Source organism: Euprymna scolopes, chromosome 20 (genome assembly GCF_053919585.1).
Source record: "Euprymna scolopes isolate OS-2025 chromosome 20, ASM5391958v1, whole genome shotgun sequence".
NCBI classification, from domain to species: domain Eukaryota; kingdom Metazoa; phylum Mollusca; class Cephalopoda; order Sepiida; family Sepiolidae; genus Euprymna; species Euprymna scolopes.
The window spans coordinates 86,539,808-86,561,614 of record NC_136501.1 but is presented as its reverse complement, the minus strand read 5'-3'; the positions used below and the strand labels follow the sequence as shown (position 1 = coordinate 86,561,614).

Genomic DNA, 21,807 nt, shown 5'->3' with positions numbered 1-21,807 from the left:
TCTCGCGTAACAATTGCTTCTTTAAATTCCACTCCACTAAGTATAGAATTAATAGCACAAGAGCAATTAACCGATACCATGCTCCCAGCTATAATGGACAAAACTTCACTGAAGCTAAAAGAAATGCCAATACCATTCGGAACAACAAATTTCTATTGCGATGTTTCACAAAAACACCCTCGCCCTTATATTTCACCCAGCCTCAGACGACAAGTTTTCCAGCACTTCCACAATTTGTCCCACCCAGGAAAACGTGCCACCGTGAAATTAATAGTAGAACGTTTTGTTTGGCCAAATATGAATACGGACATCCGTAGTTGGACCAAAACTTGCATTCCTTGCCAAAAAAACAAAGTTCACAGGCACACAAAATCACCTTCAGGAACTTTCAGTGTACCAGACGCTAGGTTTACTCATGTTCATATCGACTTGGTTGGACCCTTGCCCACTTCAAGAGCTAGTACATCCTTACTATAGTCGATAGATTCAGCAGATGGCCGACAGCAATATCAGTGAAAGACATATCAGCCGCAACAATAGCCAGAGCGATTTTACAAGATTGGATAGCGATTTTCGGAGTGCCCTCCGTAATCACAACGGACAGGGGCTCACAGTTTCAATCAACTCTTTTCGCTGAATTCAACCATTTGTTGGGAACAAAGCAGATTAAGACTACTGCCTACCATCCTTGCGCAAACGGTATGGTGGAACGATTTCACAGACAATTAAAAGCATCTTTGGCTATAAACGAAAACAAATCGGACTGGTCAGACAACTTGCCACTCATTCTCCTAGCAATTTGCAACACTGTGAAGGAAGATTTGCAGAGCACACCTGCAGAATTAGTTTTCGGATCAACACTGATTTTACCAGGACAATTTTGTGAAAACAATACAGACATTTCCCCAACGACAACTTTTGTGACGGACTTAAAAAATAAAATGTCACGATTAAAATTTACTCCAACCAAAAAGCCAGACACGAACATTTTCGTCCCAAGCGATATTCACACATGTAAATACGTTTTTATCAGGAACGACGCAGTAAAAAAAAAACACTATGTCCAAATTATTCCGGGCCTTATTTAGTTCTCGACAGAAGTAAAAAGTATTTTACCATATCAAATAGAGAAAAAAAACACTATTGCAATAGACAGACTTAAACCTGCATTCATAGACGAACAATGACACATTTCTCCTAGTCCAATAGAAGAACATACACACTCAGAAACGGACAAAGAAATTACAAAAAACAACACACCGCAAATAACAACAAAAACCGGTCGAAAAGTTCATTGGCCAAAACATTTCAAACAATACATAACTTATTAAAAAATATTTATATCCTGGTCCGCAACACTTTTGCAAACGCAAAATAAGTGAATTTATGCCAGTAACGTAAAAATCTTTCGTTCTGGTGGCGATGAAGTCACTGAACGTATTTTTGATATTGCCTAGGTTTTTGAAGCATTTCTTACGCAGAAAGTTTTCGAAATGCTTGAAAAAGTGGTAGTCGGTAGGTGAGAAATCAAGAGAGTATAGCGAATGAGGCAGAGTTTCGTAGCCCAATTGCAGGGTCAGTTTAGCAATGTGCGGTCAGGCATTGTCGTGGACGAGAATTGATTCTTTTCTGTTGACAAATGCTGGATGTTGTTGTCCAAGTTTCTGATGCATTTCATCTATTTGTTGACAGTACTTCTCAGTCGTAATGGTTTCGCCTACATTAAAAAAAACTGTAAGTGATGAGATCGGTCGTAGACCATCAAACAGTCAGCATGACTTCTTTTGATGCACTTCTGGCTTCAGGGAGTGTCGTGGAGCTTTGTCGGCATCTAACCACTGAGGTAAGCGTCGCCGGTTGTTGTAAAGAACTCACTTTTCATCAAAAGTCACATCCCGGCCCAGAAACGGGTCGTTCTTGTTGCGTAAAAGAAGGGAAGATAACACGTCATAACATCGTTTCTTTTGGTTGTCGTTCAATTCGTGAGGCACCCATTTATCAAGTTTTAAGTCTTTCTAATCTCCCTTAAGTGGTTGAAAATCGTCGTATACGTTACGTCTAATTCAGAAGCAAGTGCTTGAACAGCTGTGTGTGGATTGGCTTCGACTAAGGCGTTTAATTGATTGTTGTCAACATCCGATGGCCGACCACTACGCTCATCATCTTCAAGACTTTCATCTCCTCCACAAAATTTCTTAAACCACCATTATGCTGTACATTCAATAGTGGTTTCTATGCCAAACATTTCGTTGATATCGCAAACTGTTTCAGCAGCTTTTCGGCCTAGCTTGGATTGAAAGGAGAAAATTGTGCGAATTTGCTTTTATTTTTTTCATCTTGAATTCAACGTTCTGAAATGGAGACATAATTGTTTTAAAACGATTGTAATTTGAATGAAAGAGCGAAAAAGTACTCTTTAAAATGATATATAAATTAAAGGTATTATAACAAAAACTTATTTGAAAATAAATTATTTATAATCAAAATTAAAAATTACACAAGAATTTCTTGTCGACCTAATACATAAGAACATTAGTTTAATAATGTAAACCCAATTTTAATTTCTTATTTTCATTGTTTTCATACGATGAAAAAATTTTAAATCATCAGCAGTTTATTTTGTTTCTTCATTTGAATAACACGATGATGGTAATATTAACCTATGTTAGAACTACATTGTGTTAAATATAGGGGGGGGGCAATAGGGGGTCTGTGGTAGCGATGCTTACACTTTGATGTCCAAAATTAAAAAAAAAAGTGCTTAAAATGGTTTCTACGCATTTATCTGCGCGTATGCACTTGCCGTAATTAATAAAAACAAATTAAAACATTCTAAGCTAATGAGAAGCATTTCTCTGAATTTATAAAAGTTGCGATTTTTATTCAGCCCGAATGCATAAAAAGCCAGGATTTTCTATAATAAACAGTTGAGCCGAAATCAACGAGAGATTTAAAATTGACGTCGTCCCAATCCCCTCTCTGCCACTCTGCCGGGTGTTGGGCTGCTGTTATCTCAACTCACTCAATCACATACTGTCATAAGCATACGCACGCAGACATTAACGAACACACAACTCTTTGCTCATCAAAGACCAATGTATAAATATACCTATTGTAATACTTCACACCTTTCTCATTGAATTTTCTTTTTACTATCAAAACGAATGAATATCGACTCTTATTAAATAATTTTAGTGAAATATAATTTGTATAAATGAGCGGTGAAGTTTTGATTACGAATTTAAGATCCGTTTAATTCACGGCTTTTAAATTATCGAATCTGACGTCTTCGATATCTCAGCTAAAGAACCCCCTTGTTTTACAAAGCTTCTAAAAATATTAATATTCTATAGCTTTCCTGCGTAAACTTTCGTTTTAAACATAAATAAAATATTTCTTTTATGAATTTACGTAAACTCATTAGTTTGCTTGTATTTATAATCCAACAGTTTTAAGTACAAACCTAAAAAAAAGAAAAGTTTTCACTAAAATCGGCTCTTCCTAAAAATCTTCCTTCAAACTGCAATCCCTAAAAGGGGACCCTCCAAAATTTGTCGTAAACCGTTTTCAGGGATAATCAAACGTAGTTAATTGCATTAATAATGTTAATGCGCCAATAATATTTTGCAACTTTCAACTGATAATTCATCCATCTTATTAATTCTTATCCTCAAGTGGCTTTTGGCCTTGATAGTGGTTACTAATTAGTAAAAATTGAAAAAATAATCACTTTGCTCTGTGACAATTTTTTTCTCTCAGCAATGGCATTGGAGAGATGTGACGTCATAAAGAAACAAAGAAAAAGGCGCCATTGTTTCCAACCAATGTTTGGTCATATCTTAACCTTTTCAAAAAGAAGAAGCCGACTTTTCTTTTCGACTACGTAAGACATATTTTGATGTATGTATATTATTGTTCTAGACAAATTAAGCAATATTTTCTATTGACCCCACTTTTTTCTTCTCTGCAATCTCTATTTACAGACGTGATATTGCTAATCTCAGTGTTTTCTATAAATACTATTATTGCATGTGTTCTTCATAACTTTTTATGTAAATCGCCTCAGTCAGTTGCGAGCCTGTCTCTGCTTTATCGTTATTTTCATGGTAAGTGTTCGTCTGAGCTCCAATCTATGCCCCCCCTCACTAAACTTTTACAAGAAACACTCGTCTAGCTGAAAACACTATCAATAATTTCCCCAGATCTTTATCTGTGCCTAAACCTAAACGTAGATTCCATGAACAAAGTTTCTTTCTTAGAACTGCACGCCTGTGGAACTGTCTTCCGTTTGCCTGCTTTCCAGCTGGCTACAATATGGCCGTTTTCAAGTCCAATGTAAACAAGTTCTTGATGAGCCTTTCCGTTTAAGTTAACAAATTTATCGAATCTCCACTACTAACGATTACTATGATTTTGATACTGTACTCTTTAAGCCTTATCATCGAGTGGCCTCTGGGCCTTGATAAGTGGTGACTTCTATGTAAAAAAAAAAATGTAAGAAGCTAAAAAATAAAGAAACATTATTTCAAAGTCAAAAATTAGCCAACGATAAATGTTAGATTCCAATCCAGAAAATTGTCTGCTGTATTCCTTGTTTTCTTTGTTCCATTTGACTCGTTGGTTTATTAGTCCTCATCAATTTGTAGTTTTGATACTTCATTTTAATACAGCTTCCTATTTCATTTGCTTCTTTCCCAGAACTGCAAGCTTGTCGAATTCTCTTCCTGATGACTGTTTTCCGTCTACCTACAACCTTGTTCTTTTCAAGACTAAGGCTAGTAGGCATCTCCTGTCTTTGTGAGAATCATGGTGGTTCTTGTTAGCTCCTTATAGCAAATGGCTTCACGTCATGTCTGAAGCGATTTGCTTTAAAAATAACCGTACTTTGCATTGTTGTTCACAAAAAAAAAAAAACATGACAATGGTTCCCATTAGGCATGCTCAAAACGGAAGGAGGAAGTAAATATTTTTTTCTCTTTAAAAATCTTTAAAAATCTTTAAAAATCTACCAAAAATCAAGTAATAATCGAATTAATACGAAATTTTCGCTGGTTATTAAGTGAAGAACGAACTGTATAATGGTGTTTTTTTTTTTTTTTTCATTATCGATATTTATATATATTATTCTTTTTGCCTACAAATGGATTTTAATAGAATTTAATTCGTTTAAAAAAAACAACTTGGTTTCTCTTTCATTTTTTACCCTGCCTAGTTCCCATACATTACATTTCCGCGCTGCACTAGGGAAAATTGGCTACGATTTTCTGTTTCTAATTGATATTTCGTCACGTTATCTGAAGCTGAGTTAATCGACGTTTGTTTCCTTAAAGCTTTTCTCGTGCACTTTAATCACATGCTAAAATATTCCTCAGTTTTGGGATTGAATTATGTTTGAAAAGACTTCAATTTTGATTGTTTTAGTTAGCCATATTTTGCAATTAACTCACCAAGGGATACATCTCTTGCTACGTTTTTGTCTATCATTCCCACCTTCTCTCACCGTATTTCACAACCACGCTTTTGTTTTTTACTGCATTTATTGCTTTTCTGACACACAATTTTTTCTTCTTCTCGCTCTCCTACTCTCTCACTAATTCTCTCACTCCCTCACACTCTCACTCACATTTCTCAATCTCATGCACTCTTTTTATCATTCTCTCTCACTGACTCTGTCTAGCTCTCCCTCCCTCTCTCTCTCTCTCTCTCTCTCTATATATATATATATATATATATATATATCCCTCTCTCTCTCTCTTCTCTCTTTATCACTTCCTAACACTCTCTCTAACTTTTCCTCTCTCTCTCTCTCTCTCTCTCTCTCTCTCTCTCTCTCTCTCTCTCTCTCTCTTTCGCACACACACACATACACACACACGCACGCACACGCACACTCATTCTTTCACTCTCTCTCTCATTCTGTTGCCTTCTCTATCGCATTTTCTCATTCTTCCATTCTTCTCTTACTTTCTCTTTCCCTCTCATTCTCTCTCTCTCTCTTTCTCTTTCTCTCTTTTTCTTTCTTTCTTTACCGTGCAGATTTCTCTTTCTTTCTCACATATAGTTTTTGTATTGCTTAAAGTGGCACAAATAATAGTATTAGTTGTGACTTAAACAGGTTGCAGATATGTCTAGTAATTCATTGAATGTTTTATTTTTCAGTTAACAACGATCGTTAACAAAAAAAAAAAAGAAATGTCGCACAATGAACAAGCGGTAAGAAATTGTTTCAAATTTTCTATATATATAAAAGCCAAACGTCTGTGTGTATGTATGTATGTTTTTTTGTAACGCTAAAACTTTTGAAAGACGCAACCAAACTTGACAAATTTGGTATCATATCGAAGCCCCATCACCCGGATGACAAATATCGAAATTTCACGTCAAACGGACCACTAGAAGTTGGTCAACTGATCAGTTATCTTCGAGGGGGGGCCCCAAAAAACCTGTCATTATCTATATATATAAAAGACAAATGTTTGTTTGTAACGCTAAAACTTGAGATGAAAGATTCCTCTCCCCTAAGAATAAAACATATGTTCAATATCTGCTTTTATTTTTTCATTGTTTATACGGTCCCGAGCAACGCCGGGTAGCCCTGCTAGTCAAATTATAAAATCCCAAATAATCTATACAATCTTAATCTATATCATATTGCGCCTAGGCATTTCACGTTGCCACCTTTCACACACATTGTAAAAAATGAGATCGTCCAATCAGCAGCCGTTATTTATAATTAATCTGATGTCGCTAAATTAAAAAGTTCCGACTTTACCCATTTTAAAATGAATTGTTCCGAAATCAAATTATTTCGTGCTATCAACTAAAAACAGTATAAGTTTTAATAAATACATTTCAGAAAGTGACATTCGTTTTATCAATTTGGAAAATAATTAACTGACAGTTCATTTTATTTTGGCGAGAAGAGAATATTTGTGTTAAAATGAATTAAATGTCTACAATTTTTTCTACAAGAAGAGATGTATTCGTTTTGTTTATTCAAAGAATATTTGTCTAACAACGACAATTTTATTCAAAGAAAGAATCATTTCTTCTTAATAACCATGGCAGATATATATTATTTCACAAGGAATATTATTTTTAACGCTAAATTATACACCTTGATATAGAAAACACCAACGAATTTTCATGAGGTCCTGCTAGTATAGAATTATAGCTCGATCAAAATTAAATTGTGTCAAATATTTAATGGCCTTGAGCCAAATTTGGGAGGTTTGAATATCGAATGTTTAAGCAAAACGGTTTTCAATCTTTTTCTAATTGACACGTCTTCTTCCTGAGCTCTTATTTTCCACCACTTGCGCCCAAGATCTTTTAAACACATTGGTGTCGGGATCAGAGTTATTTCCCTTGGAGAGAAATTAGTTTATTGGCTAAAGGTATCCCTTGGCAATAAATTTGAATTCATATCCATCATTATACTAAATGGGAGTTAATCAACGGTTGTTTCCATAAGGCTTTTTCTCTATATATTTTAATCACACAAAGTGCATGCTAAATATATTTTAGTTCTTGGATTGAGTTATATTTGAAAGAAATCTGTTTTAATTTTCTAATTAGCCGTAATTTGGAATTAACTAAAGAAGTCACCCAATCACTTGCTTTCTATGTATTTTTTAACCACTCTATCTCTATGTTGATTCAATTACCCTATCATATTTCTTAATGGCTGTGAAATTGCCGAAAAGTGACTCTTTTTCTTCATCATCTAATTTCGATACATGTGTCTGTACACACCACAACTACGTATGTAAATTAGATGGTAAAATAATCAATTTCTCTACTTCTATGTAAGAATAATGAAGAATAATTTCCATATAATAATAATAATAATAATAATAATAATAATAATAATAATGATAACGATAATAATAATAATGATAATGATAATAATAATAATATTAATAATAACGATGATAATAATAATAATAATAATAATAATAATAATAATAATACGCCTATATTATTATTAATAATAATAATAATAATAATAATAATAATAATAATAATAATAATAATAATAATAATAATCAATTGTTTCACCACCGTTCCCCCAATAGAAAAGTGATACCAAAGAGCCGAGAAGGGTCAAGGAGGATGGAAAGACCGAGGAGGGAGCACTGGCCAGACCTCCGCTGAACAAGTGTGAAGAGAACTGGGATCTTGGGGAGGCTTAGTGCCACTTAAATTCCAATATAAACCAATGGCTACTGCCAGCGAGAAATCAATGGTAAGAGGCTGTTGCGATGGTGCAAATTTATTTGTAAATGCTATCGAAGGAGGTGGAGAGAGCTGGACGTCTGGGGAGACTTGTTGTCACTCAGCTTCCAGAGAACACCACAATCAGATCGTTTGTTGACTTGTGTGAAAGCTCCATGTGAGCCAATAATAATAATAGTAAAATATAAATAAAAGAAGAAGAAAACTCCTAGGAACTAAATTATATAGCAGGAACCTAATAAAATTATCGATACATATCGATATGTGATACCTGGACCGTTCATAGGCTTGCACAAAGAAGAACTGATGCATCTTGACTAAAGACCAGGAAATTTATGTACAATGCACTACACCCAAAGAATAATGACCAGGCGCAATTTTAACTTCAAAATTAGGTCCACATTTGAATTCGGGTGTCTAGATTTAAGAATTGATAGCTAAAAGCTCTGAGATATTTTTTTTTATTTGAAATCAAAATCGGCTACCTTTCTGAAAATTCCTGAATTCAGAAACAAACTAAAATATATTCCATGCAAAGATTTTGCTTGTAAAATTTTCTCCCTTTTCCAGTGTTTATGAAAGATCCCAAATATATATTAAAAAAAATATGGATACTTTTTCTAATTTTTTGCCAAATTTCATAACCAAGATATTTATTTAGATGCTTTTGAAGGTACTGAATCCATTTGATATTTGGTCATCTTATACAAGCAACCTTTTTACTTAATTTTTATTAGAACTTAAATAAAAAAGTGATTATTACACAACAGCTGAGTTCATCAACGATTGTTTTCCTAAGTTAATTTAATTAAACAAAATTAATATTAAACTATTCTTTGGTATTCTGACATTATTTATACTATTTAACTCATAGCTGGAGTGAGAGAGGGAGAGATAAAGGAAAAGATGAAGAGAGAGAGTGAGAGGGGGGTGAGATATAGCAAGGAGACAGCGATTAATTTTATATTGTATCTTTTTATTTTTTAATTCAACAAACAGACAATTAAATACTAAATTATAATTAATAATTCAGCAAACAATTAAATACTAAATTATAATTAATAATTCAGCAAACAAACAATTAAATACTAAATTATAAGTAATAATTCAACAAACAGACAATTAAATACTAAATCATAATTAATAATTCAACAAACAAACAATTTAATACTAAATTATAATTAATAATTCAACAAACAATTAAATAATAAATTATAATTAATAATTCAGCAAACAAACAATTTAATACTAAATTATAAGTAATAATTAAACAAATAAACAATTAAATACTAAATTATAAGTAATAATTAAACAAATAAACAATTAAATACTAAATTATAAGTAATAATTAAACAAATAAACAATTTAATACTAAATTATAATTAATAATTAAACAAATAAACAATTAAATACTAAATTATAATTAATAATTAAACAAATAAACAATTTAATACTAAATTATAATTAATAATTAAACAAATAAACAATTAAATACTAAATTATAAGTAATAATTAAACAAATAAACAATTTAATACTAAATTATAATTAATAATTAAACAAATAAACAATTTAATACTAAATTATAAGTAATAATTAAACAAATAAACAATTAAATACTAAATTATAATTAATAATTAAACAAATAAACAATTTAATACTAAATTATAAGTAATAATTAAACAAATAAACAATTAAATACTAAATTATAAGTAATAATTAAACAAATAAACAATTAAATACTAAATTATAAGTAATAATTAAACAAATAAACAATTTAATACTAAATTATAATTAATAATTAAACAAATAAACAATTAAATACTAAATTATAAGTAATAATTAAACAAATAAACAATTTAATACTAAATTATAATTAATAATTAAACAAATAAACAATTAAATACTAAATTATAAGTAATAATTAAACAAATAAACAATTTAATACTAAATTATAATTAATAATTAAACAAATAAACAATTTAATACTAAATTATAAGTAATAATTAAACAAACAAACAATTTAATACTAAATTATAATTAATAATTAAACAAATAAACAATTAAATACTAAATTATAAGTAATAATTAAACAAATAAACAATTTAATACTAAATTATAATTAATAATTAAACAAATAAACAATTTAATACTAAATTATAAGTAATAATTAAACAAACAAACAATTTAATACTAAATTATAATTAATAATTAAACAAATAAACAATTAAATACAAATTATAATTTATAATTAAACAAATAAACAATTAAATACTAAATTATAAGTAATAATTAAACAAATAAACAATTTAATACTAAATTATAATTAATAATTAAACAAATAAACAATTTAATACTAAATTATAAGTAATAATTAAACAAACAAACAATTTAATACTAAATTATAATTAATAATTAAACAAATAAACAATTAAATACAAATTATAATTAATAATTAAACAAATAAACAATTTAATACTAAATTATAATTAATAATTAAACAAATAAACAATTAAATACTAAATTATAATTAATAATTAAACAAATAAACAATTAAATACTAAATTATATTTTTCAATTCTTGAGATGAGGATTGATTATTCGTTTTATTTGGATTTATTTGTACTAGTGTTCTCATCTTGAATGTTAGTTTCACAATGTTTCAGTCGACGTAACCCCCGACCTTCATCTGGTGTATCTTGTCAAACTCGGGAATCTTTCTGCCAAATTTAAGGAATCTTTGTGTTGGACTCGAGAATCTCCACTACATTTTAAACGCAACCCTTTATTTTACCCACAAGGGTAGCATGCTTTCGTTCCATCAATCATAACTGGAAAAATATCCTAAATAAATTACAACTGAATTTTAATAAGTACTCTATCTACTATGCCACGAGTACTTGATGACCGAAACGTTGTGAAAATAACACCCAAAATAAAAACAGTCGGGTTGAATAATTCAAAAAATGTGCATTTAAATGGTTTTATATTTAATAAGGTTCTACCTCCATTATTTTAACACTTGATTACTTAATCATTTTTTTTTTATTTGAATAGTATTTTATCATCACTTTTGTCTTAGTAACACTGTGTGGGAGTGTACATGAATTTAATTGCACATCAACCTTCAAATATACAGACCTGTGATTCTTACCATCCTCATGTATGCATGCAAAACTTGAGCCATGTATGCAAAAAAAAAAAAAAAAAAGAAACAGAATCATTCTCGCATGATCTGCTTCCATAGATTGCTCAAAATCAAGTGAGACAAAATATAGGTTTTAGCTCGAGTGTCAGGTTCTTCATATGTGCCACACGTCAGATTCAAGCCTCTCAAAACAGCTCGTTTACCGTGAACTGTCCAAAGGAACAAGAATAGAGGACAGCAGAAACAGTTCAAGGAGAGCATTAAAGTCTCCTTAAAATAGTTCGGTTTGTATCCCAACTCATATAAAAGTTTAGTTCAAGACATATGTGCCTGGCATACTGTAAGCCATAGAAGTGCTACAATTACTGAATTTATATGTATTGTAGTATTGCGAGAGGAAATGTAGTATTAGAAAAGACAATGCAGTCAACATCTTTGCTATAGAATCATCCAACAAGTATCAGACATGCGGAAGATACTTCAGAGCTTGAATCGAACTGACGAGTCATCTTTGGAACCACAGAACAATTGCAAATGAAGGACGAACATTATCATTAGTTTTACTAACATTTATTATCAGAGCTTTACTTTCCATGGCATTCCTCCAATTTCTTCGTCTTGACAAATTTATATATCGACACTTAACTCGCAAAGCATATTACTAAATTAATTTACTGAGTAAAAATTAATAGTGGAAGATAACTACAAGTGTTTTTGATCTGATTTTGTTTTGTTTCGTTTTTTGTTTGTTTTTTATTTGTTTTAGTTTTGTTTGTTTTTTTGTTTTCTTTTTTTTTTTTTAGGAATGTACTCCTTGGCACTGTATTTCAGAAACATGGGATTCAGATGGATACACCCGATATACACCGTCAATCGAATCAGTAAGTTCTTACGTTTCTGAATTTTTGAGATAAGGATTGATTATTCATATTATTTGGATTCGACCGACTACTATTCTCATATTGTTATTTTCGCAACGTTTAAATCGATGTAACCTTCTCCAAGTGTATTTTGTCAAACTTGAGAATCTTTCTGTCAAACTCGGGAATCATTCTGTGAAACTAGGGAATCTGCATGGAATTTTGGACAGAAACCATCGTGTAGTGGGTAAAGTAGTTGATAAAATTACACTTTTTATGATGACATGACCAAAAGAAGAGAAGACAAAAGAGAACAAATCCACAGCATGAAAAGTAACACTCAAAATATAATTGTGAATTACTTAGGACCTCTATCCAGTCATGGCTGATGGAACAAGAGCATGCTACCCCCCCCCGTGAATTAAATTAAAGGTTACGTTCGAAATTCCATGCAGAAGTTTGATAAAAAGATTCATGAATAATCCAAATAATACGGCAAGCTCTTTTTTCTTGGATATCATTCACTAATGAAAACTTGGATGATATCATCAGTGCCCTTGGACAATAGATTTAGATATCGAAATAAATTCAGATATCGAAAATTTTAAATCGTCACCATAGACATCAACACTTCTCACATGCACGGAACTACGACAGAATTAACTGCAATAACAGACGTCCTTCTTAATTTTCACTCATACTCTAATCTAATTACAAGATATCTCCATAGCTTTCTTTCTTAAAGGAACTCTGAGGTTTGGCAAGAAAACCACGAATATGACTATATCCAAATAACTATATCCAAATGAAAATATCCAAATGACTATATCAAAATAACTATATCCAAATGACTATATCCAAATAACTATATCCAAATGAAAATATCCAAATGACTATATCCAAATAACTATATCCAAATGAAAATATCCAAATGACTATATCCAAATAACTATATCCAAATGACTATATCCAAATAACTATATCCAAATGAAAATATCCAAATGACTATATCCAAATAACTATATCCAAATGACTATATCCAAATGACTATATCCAAATGAAAATATCCAAATGACTATATCCAAATAACTATATCCAAATGAAAATATCCAAATGACTATATCCAAATAACTATATCCAAATGACTATATCCAAATAACTATATCCAAATGACTATATCCAAATAACTATATCCAAATATATTTCAGTTTACATTTTGGAATCGGCCGTGTTTTTGTTGAGATAAGTGTTTTCAATTTTAATCATACTTTTTATTTTTAGATTCAAATATTAATAACTCCATTTTATTTCAGTATTTAATTTATGTATTTCTGTTTTATTAAATGCTAGCTTTTTTTCTGGTCCATAAATGTTTATTTATCTACCAAGTTGATTGCAAAAATAGATTACGAATTTGTACTCATTCTTAGTTCGTGAGTTTTTGTTTTTTTTTTAATGGAGAGTAGAAAACGCATTGTGGATGCGTTATCGGCAGCTCCTGTTACTCTCGCTTCTTCTTATTTGTCCCTCAGTCCTCATTTTTTAATGAGTGATTTTTCTGACAAAGGGAGAAGAAAAAGCTGTTTTCTAGGTTGGCAGTATTTTGCGCGAACAGTTGGCAGAGATGGTGGAAATTTTCTGTTTCTATGTCTATCCTTGTAGCCATGTCACTAGTAAGGGTGCTGGAGGTAAACGTTTTGTCTGGGCTGACGTTATCCGCCTGATAGTCAGGGACCCGAACCTTGGATTAACCACCAAGGAGGCTGTCCTATCAGCAGGTGCAAAGTACTGGAGCTGCTGTATTGCCATTTGGTGAATGGATTCTGGACCATGCAGTAGCTTCTGGTGGGGCCTCTTGATGCCATACTAGTGGGTAATTTTTACGGCTTTACCTTATCATTAGCTACGAATAAAAAAAATAAAAAAAATTCTTCGTTTCTTTTTCTCTCTTAGTTTCCCCTCTCTGTCCTGCTCTAAGTAAATCTGACGACCTAGTCCACAAATTCCAAAATTTCATCATGACAAGTTTCAAGAAAAAATACACGATTAAACCCGGTTCTCCAACTTCCAACGTAGACCCCTACTTCCATGTCTCCTTCTCCAACATCAGGGGTCTACGTTCTAACCTTCCAGAGGTTGAAACCCAATTACAGGAGACTAAACCAGACCTTTTATTTTTAAGTGAAACTGGCATTGGACAGGCTATTTCCCTAGAAGAGTTCGCAATTAAAGGATACTCTAACTTAACTTCTAAATCTGACCCCCAAGATCGCCATGGGCATGGAATTTGTGCCTATATTAGGGATAACTTTCCATGTGGTAGGGACATCTCCCGGGAAGATCCTAACTTACCCTATATGTGCTTCCGGGTTGCTTTAGCTCACACTACGGCATTTATATTTACTCTCTATCGCCCCCATAACAGCGGAGTTACTATCTTTCAAAGCATATCTAAGAAAATTGACCAAGTCTTATCTACTTATCCTTCAGCTAACATTCACGTATGTGGTGACTTCAATGTTCACAACGTCGAATGGTTGACCCACTCTAACAAGACCGATGATGAGGGAAGGTTCTGTCATGATTTCTCCATTGCCTATGACCTCACTCAGATTTTTCAGGAACCCACCCGTGTGCCCGACAATGATGGCCAGTATGCGAGCCTACTAGACCTTTTTCTCACAACTTGCCCTGAACTATGTTCAGTTTCTGTTCTGTCGCCTCTTGGCTCTTCCGACCACTCTGTTGTATCAGTTAAGATAAAAATGAAATGTAATAAGTCCCCAGATGTACCTCTCCATCGTACAGTATATCGATACACTAAGGCTGACTGGGATAGCTTCCGTACATTTATATCTGATCTACCTCTGCATTCCATGTTTAAAAAGGATGTGTCCTCTATAGTATTAGACCTGACGGAATGGTTAATTGTAGGTATTGACCGTTTCATACCCTCGAAAAAGTTTCAGCAAAAACCTAATAGCCAGCCATGGTTCTCTCCTGAATGTGCTGCTGCCATTGCGCACAGAAATCACTTTTTCCACTGTTTCTAACGTAATAGATGTATGAAAACTAAAGCCGCTTTCAGGACTGCCAGCAACCATTGTAAGAAAGTAATAAAGAATGCAAGAGAGTTGTATGCTCAATCTGTTAAGTCCAAAGTAGCTGAGCAGCGGCTTGGTTCCCACCAGTTTTGGCAAATAGCAAACAGAATCATGAATAGAAGCGTGTGCTCCATCCCAACTATTATCAATGGACCTGAGGTAATCTCGTCAGCATCAGACAAAGCCAAACTCTTTGTCAAGAACTTTGCAGCTAATTCTACCCTTTGCGATCAAGGCTGCCAACCCCCAATATTTCCTCCTGTATCAGAAAACACGCTATGTGATATACGTATATCTGTACATGATGTTGCCAAGCTAATCAAAAACCTTGATTCCAGTAAAGCAACTGGCCCTGACGGTATTCCAATTATAGTACTCAAAAAACTTCAACCTGAACTAGCGCCCATACTTACAAAACTGTTTAAACGTTGTCTTAAGGAGAATAGTTTCCCATCTCCCTGGAAAATTTCATCAGTATGCCCTGTATTTAAGAATTCAGGTGATCGCTCATCCCCCTCTCAGTACAGGCCAATAAGTCTCCTGTGCGTCATGAGTAAGTTGCTGGAATCTGTGTTAAATACAGAATTAATCAACCATCTCAACAAAAATAACCTTCTTAGTGACACTCAATATGGTTTCCGTTTTGCTAGATCTACAGCAGATGTGCTTACAGTTATATCTCATAGGATTAGCAAATCTCTCGACAGAGGCAACCTTTCTAGGGCAATTGCTCTTGACATATCAAAGGCCTTTGATAGGGTATGGCATAAAGGTTTACTTCATAAGATCTCTAGCTATGGTATTGCTGGAAATGTCTTCTCAATTATTAAATCATTTCTTTCTGATAGGTTCATAAGAGTAGTAGTTGAGGGGCAAAAATCAGAAGCTCACAGTATTAATGCCGGTGTCCCTCAGGGGTCCATCCTGGGCCCAACTCTTTTCCTGATCTACATTAATGATCTTCCAAATCACATCCTTACATCATTTGTAGATATCTATGCTGACGACACTATCATTTATGGTAGCACATCTAAGACAGTAAATGACCAAGTTCTCTCCAATTCTCTCTCCTCTGATCTTGAGCACGTAGTACAATGGGGTAAAGAATGGCTGGTTACTTTTAATGCATCTAAAACCAAGCTTCTCTCTTTACATCATCAACATTCTGATCCACATCTGACATCAATTGAAATGAATGGCTCTCGTCTTCAGGAGGCCTCAAGTTTTGACAAACTTCTTGGCTTGACCATTACTCCTGATCTTAAATGGAACACGTACATCAAATCTGTTGCCAAGGCCGCTGGAAAAATGGTGGGATCTTTCTATCGATCCGGTAGATATCTCACTGCTGATGCTATTCTCTATCTATATAAGAGCCAGGTACGTCCAAGGATGGAGTACTGTTGCCACATCTGGGCAGGAGCTGCTAGAAAGGACTTGGCCTGCCTTGATAGAGTTCAAAATAGACTTTGTAGCCTCGTAGGAGATGTCCTTTTCTCTTCCTTGCAACCTTTATCTCACAGAAGAGATGTTGCGAGTTTGTCTCTGATGTATCGTTATTTTCATGGAAAGTGTTCGAATGAGCTTCAATCTATGGTCCCCCCTCGCCAAACTTTCACAAGAAACACTCGTCTAGCTGTAAACACTATCAATAATTCCCCCCACTCTTTATCTGTGCCTAAACCTAAACGTAGATTCCATGAACAAAGCTTTTTTCTTAGAACTGCACGTCTGTGGAATTGTCTTCCGTTTTCCTGCTTTCCGACTGACTACAATATGGTTGTCTTCAAGTCTAACGTAAATAAGTTCTTGATGAGCCGTTCCATATAAGTTATCAACTTTACCAAATTTTCATTACTAATGTCCAATTTCTACTGTACACTCTTTAACCCTTATCCTTGAGTGGCCTCTTGGCCTTGATAATGTGGTGATGCCTATGTAAAAAAAAAAAAAAAAAATGACTATATCCAAATGAAAATATCCAAATGAAAATATCCAAAGTGAAAATAGCTTGTATTATTTGGATTATCTACTGTTCTAATCTTGAATGTTATTCTCACAATATTTCAACCGATGTAACTTCCGACCTTCTTCCAGTGTATCTTGTAGAACTCCGAAATCTTTCTGTTGAAATCAAGAATCTGTATGGAATTTAGAATGGAACAATTTTTTTAATCCACAGAGGTAGCTGGTTCTTGTTCCATCAGCTATGATCGAGTAGAAATCATAATTTGTTATTGAATTCTTAGTATCGACACACTGACGATTGAATCTTCAACCTCCAAAAAAGTGTCACTTAGAACTGATTACATTTAGCACTTTATCCGTTACGCCACAGACCCTATCGCTATACATCGCTATACTACTTATTACAACATATTATTGCACACACACATATACGTATATATATATATATATATATATATATATATATATATATTAGTATATTTGGGCAGCATTTTCATCTTGATGCACGTTTCATTGAAGAGCAGAGATAACTCGTATTTGTTTCTCTTACAATCCCTTTTTTCTTTTTGACGCGCTAGTTTCCGAACATTCTGTTCAAGTGTAAAAAGAAATTTGCCATATTCGCGAACGTTTTCGGCATCCATAGATTATCCTCAGGCGAGTAATAAAAAAATAATAAAAATAAGGTAATGAATTGAATCGAAAGACGATTAAAATCGTTTAAAATCGTTTAAAATCGTTTAAAATACTTAAAAGCTTCGTATTGAGCTTGATTAATGATTGTTTTTAATACAGACTTAGAAGGCTTCAATAATTGGGAGGCGTACATCACAGTGTGAGGCAACTAAAATAGCAGTGTTTTTTATTAGTATGTCTCTAAATTCGGTTTGGGGATGTCGTGTGCTGTGAGGGGCTGATAAATGGAGCTATATAGAGAAGATAAGTGACATATTAGTCGACGAGAGATGCTAGTTCGAGTCACGCCAATGTATTTTTATTTAGTGTTTTTTTTTTTTTAGTGTTTTTAATAATGGTGCTTAAAGTGGTTTAATCTGCTGGTCACGATGTAATTTGGGAAGTTATTATTAATTGATTAAGGTTTATTTTATGTTAGAAAGTGCCTTATAGAATATTTCATTGTGGAAAAACTACGTTTGGCTCTGTAGATGAGATATTTACACTACAGCCATTTTATATCTATCGGAGCATTCACTTTTATAATTGAGGAGACATGATTCTTTACGGCAGTTTTTTTTTGTATGGGTAGGTAATAAATGTTTTCGGTGTCAACTTTAATGTCAATATCGAGGAAGGGAATATTGTTATTTATATTTATTTCATGTGTGAAATTTAGTACGGAATTATTTTAAGTGTGATTTTAATTTTTGTTAGTTCATCTAAATTTTTCATGAATAGAAGTATATCGTCATAGATGAATGGTTTAAGTATGATATTAAAAACTTTAGCTCCTGGGTTTTCATTACCTTATTTTTTTTATTATTTTTTCATTACTCGCCTGAGGACGACTTATGGAGGTCGAAAACATTTGTGAATACGGCAAATTTCTTTTTACACTCGAATAGAATGGTCGGAAACTAGCCCGCCAAAAAGAAAAAATGGTTTGTAAGAGAAACAAACAAGAGTTGTCTTTGATCTATATATACTAGCAGGCCGCTCGACGTTGACCGGTCATAAAAAACACATAAATATTATATTTGAATTCACACAGAAACTGAAACACATACATGCAAGTATTATGTTTGTTTTTTTTTCTAAACAGTTTATTTCTTGTAAGTAACAAAAAGAAAAAATGCTTGAGGTGAGATCGGAGCTAAATCCGTGATTTGAATACGATAACCATTGGACCAGCGTGACAAGATCTTTAAAAATTCTTTTCAAACCTAGTTATTCGTGAACTATTCACACATGTGCATTTGTGAAACAGTTAGCAAATAGCTAAAAATCCGATGAAAAATTTTTCAATTTCAACTCATTAGCAGCACTTTTTTCCGAATGAAAACGGATTAAAAAGTTTTCCACAAGTTCGTATATCCTACACACCAAATTTCAAGTCTGCAGATCCAAATTTCGTTGGGTATATAGGTTGAGAAGTGTCCTTATACACACTTTCTCACTTTTATAGATATATAGATTGCTAAAGTGAACCTAAAACCAACATTTTGAAAAGTTCTCAATATAGAATAGAGCTTTATAAATGAAATTTATATAAACGTCTTGAAAACCTTCAATTACTGAACTACACAACCCCACCTGCTTCCCTTGTTGTACTGAAAAATTAGTTTTATTACATTCCCTGATAGAGATAAACTACTGAATCAAAGAAATGAAATATGTATTGGCTGTATACACTTGAAAAAATTCAACTTAGATAAAGATAGTAAAAACTTAGTGTAGTTATTTACATTTATTTCGTAATAAAATCTTGATAAACCTACTTTTGTGTGTTGCATAACAATTAAAACCTTTCTAGCTAAGTATATACAACTAATATACAATCATTTATTAATGTTAATTCATGTAGGTATTAAGCTAATTACTAAATAACTTTCAATAGTAAATTATAGTGTGGTTGTAGAATATAGTAAATCTAGATTATATTATAAGAACTAGATTATATTTAATGATTAAACAAATAGACAAATAAAATTTTAATGATTAAACAAATAGACAAAAAAAATTTTAATGATTAAACAAACAGACAAATAAAACCCACATTAAATTGTTATAAATGAATAATATATTTAATAATATCGCTTTTACTGTCATTATCATTTGAAATTTTATCGATTGCAACAATTTTCCTTGTTGAAATAATTATTGCAAGAAGGAAACCGAAGCGAATTATACTTTTTTAATTTAAAGAATATGCTACAAAATCAAATATCAATTACGTTGCTACTTAGGTCTGACACTAAAAATTTGACAAGATAAATATATATATATATATATATATATATATATATATATATATATTATGGCATTGTAGTTTGGTTTCCTAGAAGTACATCCATTGAAACAACATGTGTCTCCCAAAAAATGCTTAATGAGTTAACAGAGCAGGTATATTAAATTTATTTATACAAACATTAATGGCTACATATGTGCATACATGTTTCTGTAATTACCCGTTATTGGGGGCCTACAGAAACATGCATGAACGTTGCCCGGGTGTTTGGAGGTGTATGCTGAGCAAAAAAAAAAAAAGTCCATTTTTTTTTTTAACTTTGACCCCTATTATGACCCCTTAACGTTTATTGTTTTGGGCTCAAATCAAGTTTTTTTTTTTTTTTTACATAGGCGTCACCACTTATCAAGGCCGATAGGCCACTCAAGGATAAGGGTTAAAGTGTAGAGTAGTCAAAAGGACAATATAGTAATCGATAGTAATGGAAGTTCGGTAAATTTGTTAACTTAAGTGGAACGGCTCATCAGAAACTTGTTCACGTTGGACTTGAAGACAACCATATTATAGACAGCTGGAAAGCAGGAAAACGGAAGACAATTTCACAGGCGTGCAGTTCTAAGAAAGAAGCTTTGATCATGGAATCTATGTTTAGGTTTAGGTACAGATAAAGAGTGGGGAAAATTATTGATAATGTTTTCAGCTAGTCTAGTGTTTCTTGTGAAAGTTTGGCGAGGGGGGGGCCATAGATTGAAGCTCAGTTGAACACTTTCCATGACAATAATGATAAAGCAGAGACAAACTGGCAACATCTCTTCTGTGAGATAGAGGTTGCAGGAAAGAGAAAAGGACATCTCCCACCAGGCCACAAAGTCTATTTTGAACCCTATCAAGGCAGGACAAGTCTTTTCTAGCTGCTCCTGCCCATATGTGGCAACAGTATTCGATCCTTGGACGTATCTGGCTCTTATATAGATAGAGAATTGCATCAGCAGTGAGATATCTACTGGATCGATAGAAGGATCTGACCATTTTTCCAGCGGTCTTGGCAACAGATTTGATGTACGTATTCCATTTAAGATGAGGAATAAAGGTCAAGCCCAGAAGCCTGTCAAAACTTGAGGCCTCCCCAAATAATTTTAATTGATGCCAGATGGGGATCAGAACGTTGATGATGTAAAGATAGAAGCTTGGTTTTAGATGCATTAAAAGTAACCAGCCACTCCTTTCCCCATTGTACAACGTGATCAAGATCAGAGGAGAGAGAATCGGAGAGAACTTGGTCGTTTACTGTCTTAGATGTGCTACCATAGATGGTAGTGTCGTCAGCAAAAATGTCTACAAATGATGTAAGGATGTGATTTGGAAGATCATTAATGTAGATCAGGAAAAGAGTTGGGTCCAGGATGGACCCCTGAGGGACTCCAGCATTTATACTGTGAGCTTCTGATTTCTGCCCATCAACTACTACTCTTATGAACCTATCAGAGAGAAATGATTTAATAATTGAGAAGACATTTCCAGCTATACCATAGCTGGAGATCTTGTGAAGTAAACCTTTATGCCAT

General features: G+C 32.9%; 1 protein-coding gene across 1 annotated transcript in view; it reads left to right on the top strand.

Moving 5' to 3' along the window:
- The first annotated feature begins 3,783 nt into the window (after positions 1-3,783).
- Positions 3,784-21,807, top strand: part of LOC145241526 (uncharacterized) — a 30,717-nt gene continuing 12,693 nt past the window's right edge. Inside the window, exons 1-3 of the mRNA XM_080104570.1 lie at positions 3,784-3,883; positions 6,160-6,213; positions 12,188-12,265. Coding sequence (XP_079960696.1) covers positions 6,193-6,213; positions 12,188-12,265 — 99 coding nt within the window. The 5' untranslated portion in view covers positions 3,784-3,883; positions 6,160-6,192. The remainder of the gene's footprint in view (positions 3,884-6,159; positions 6,214-12,187; positions 12,266-21,807) is intronic.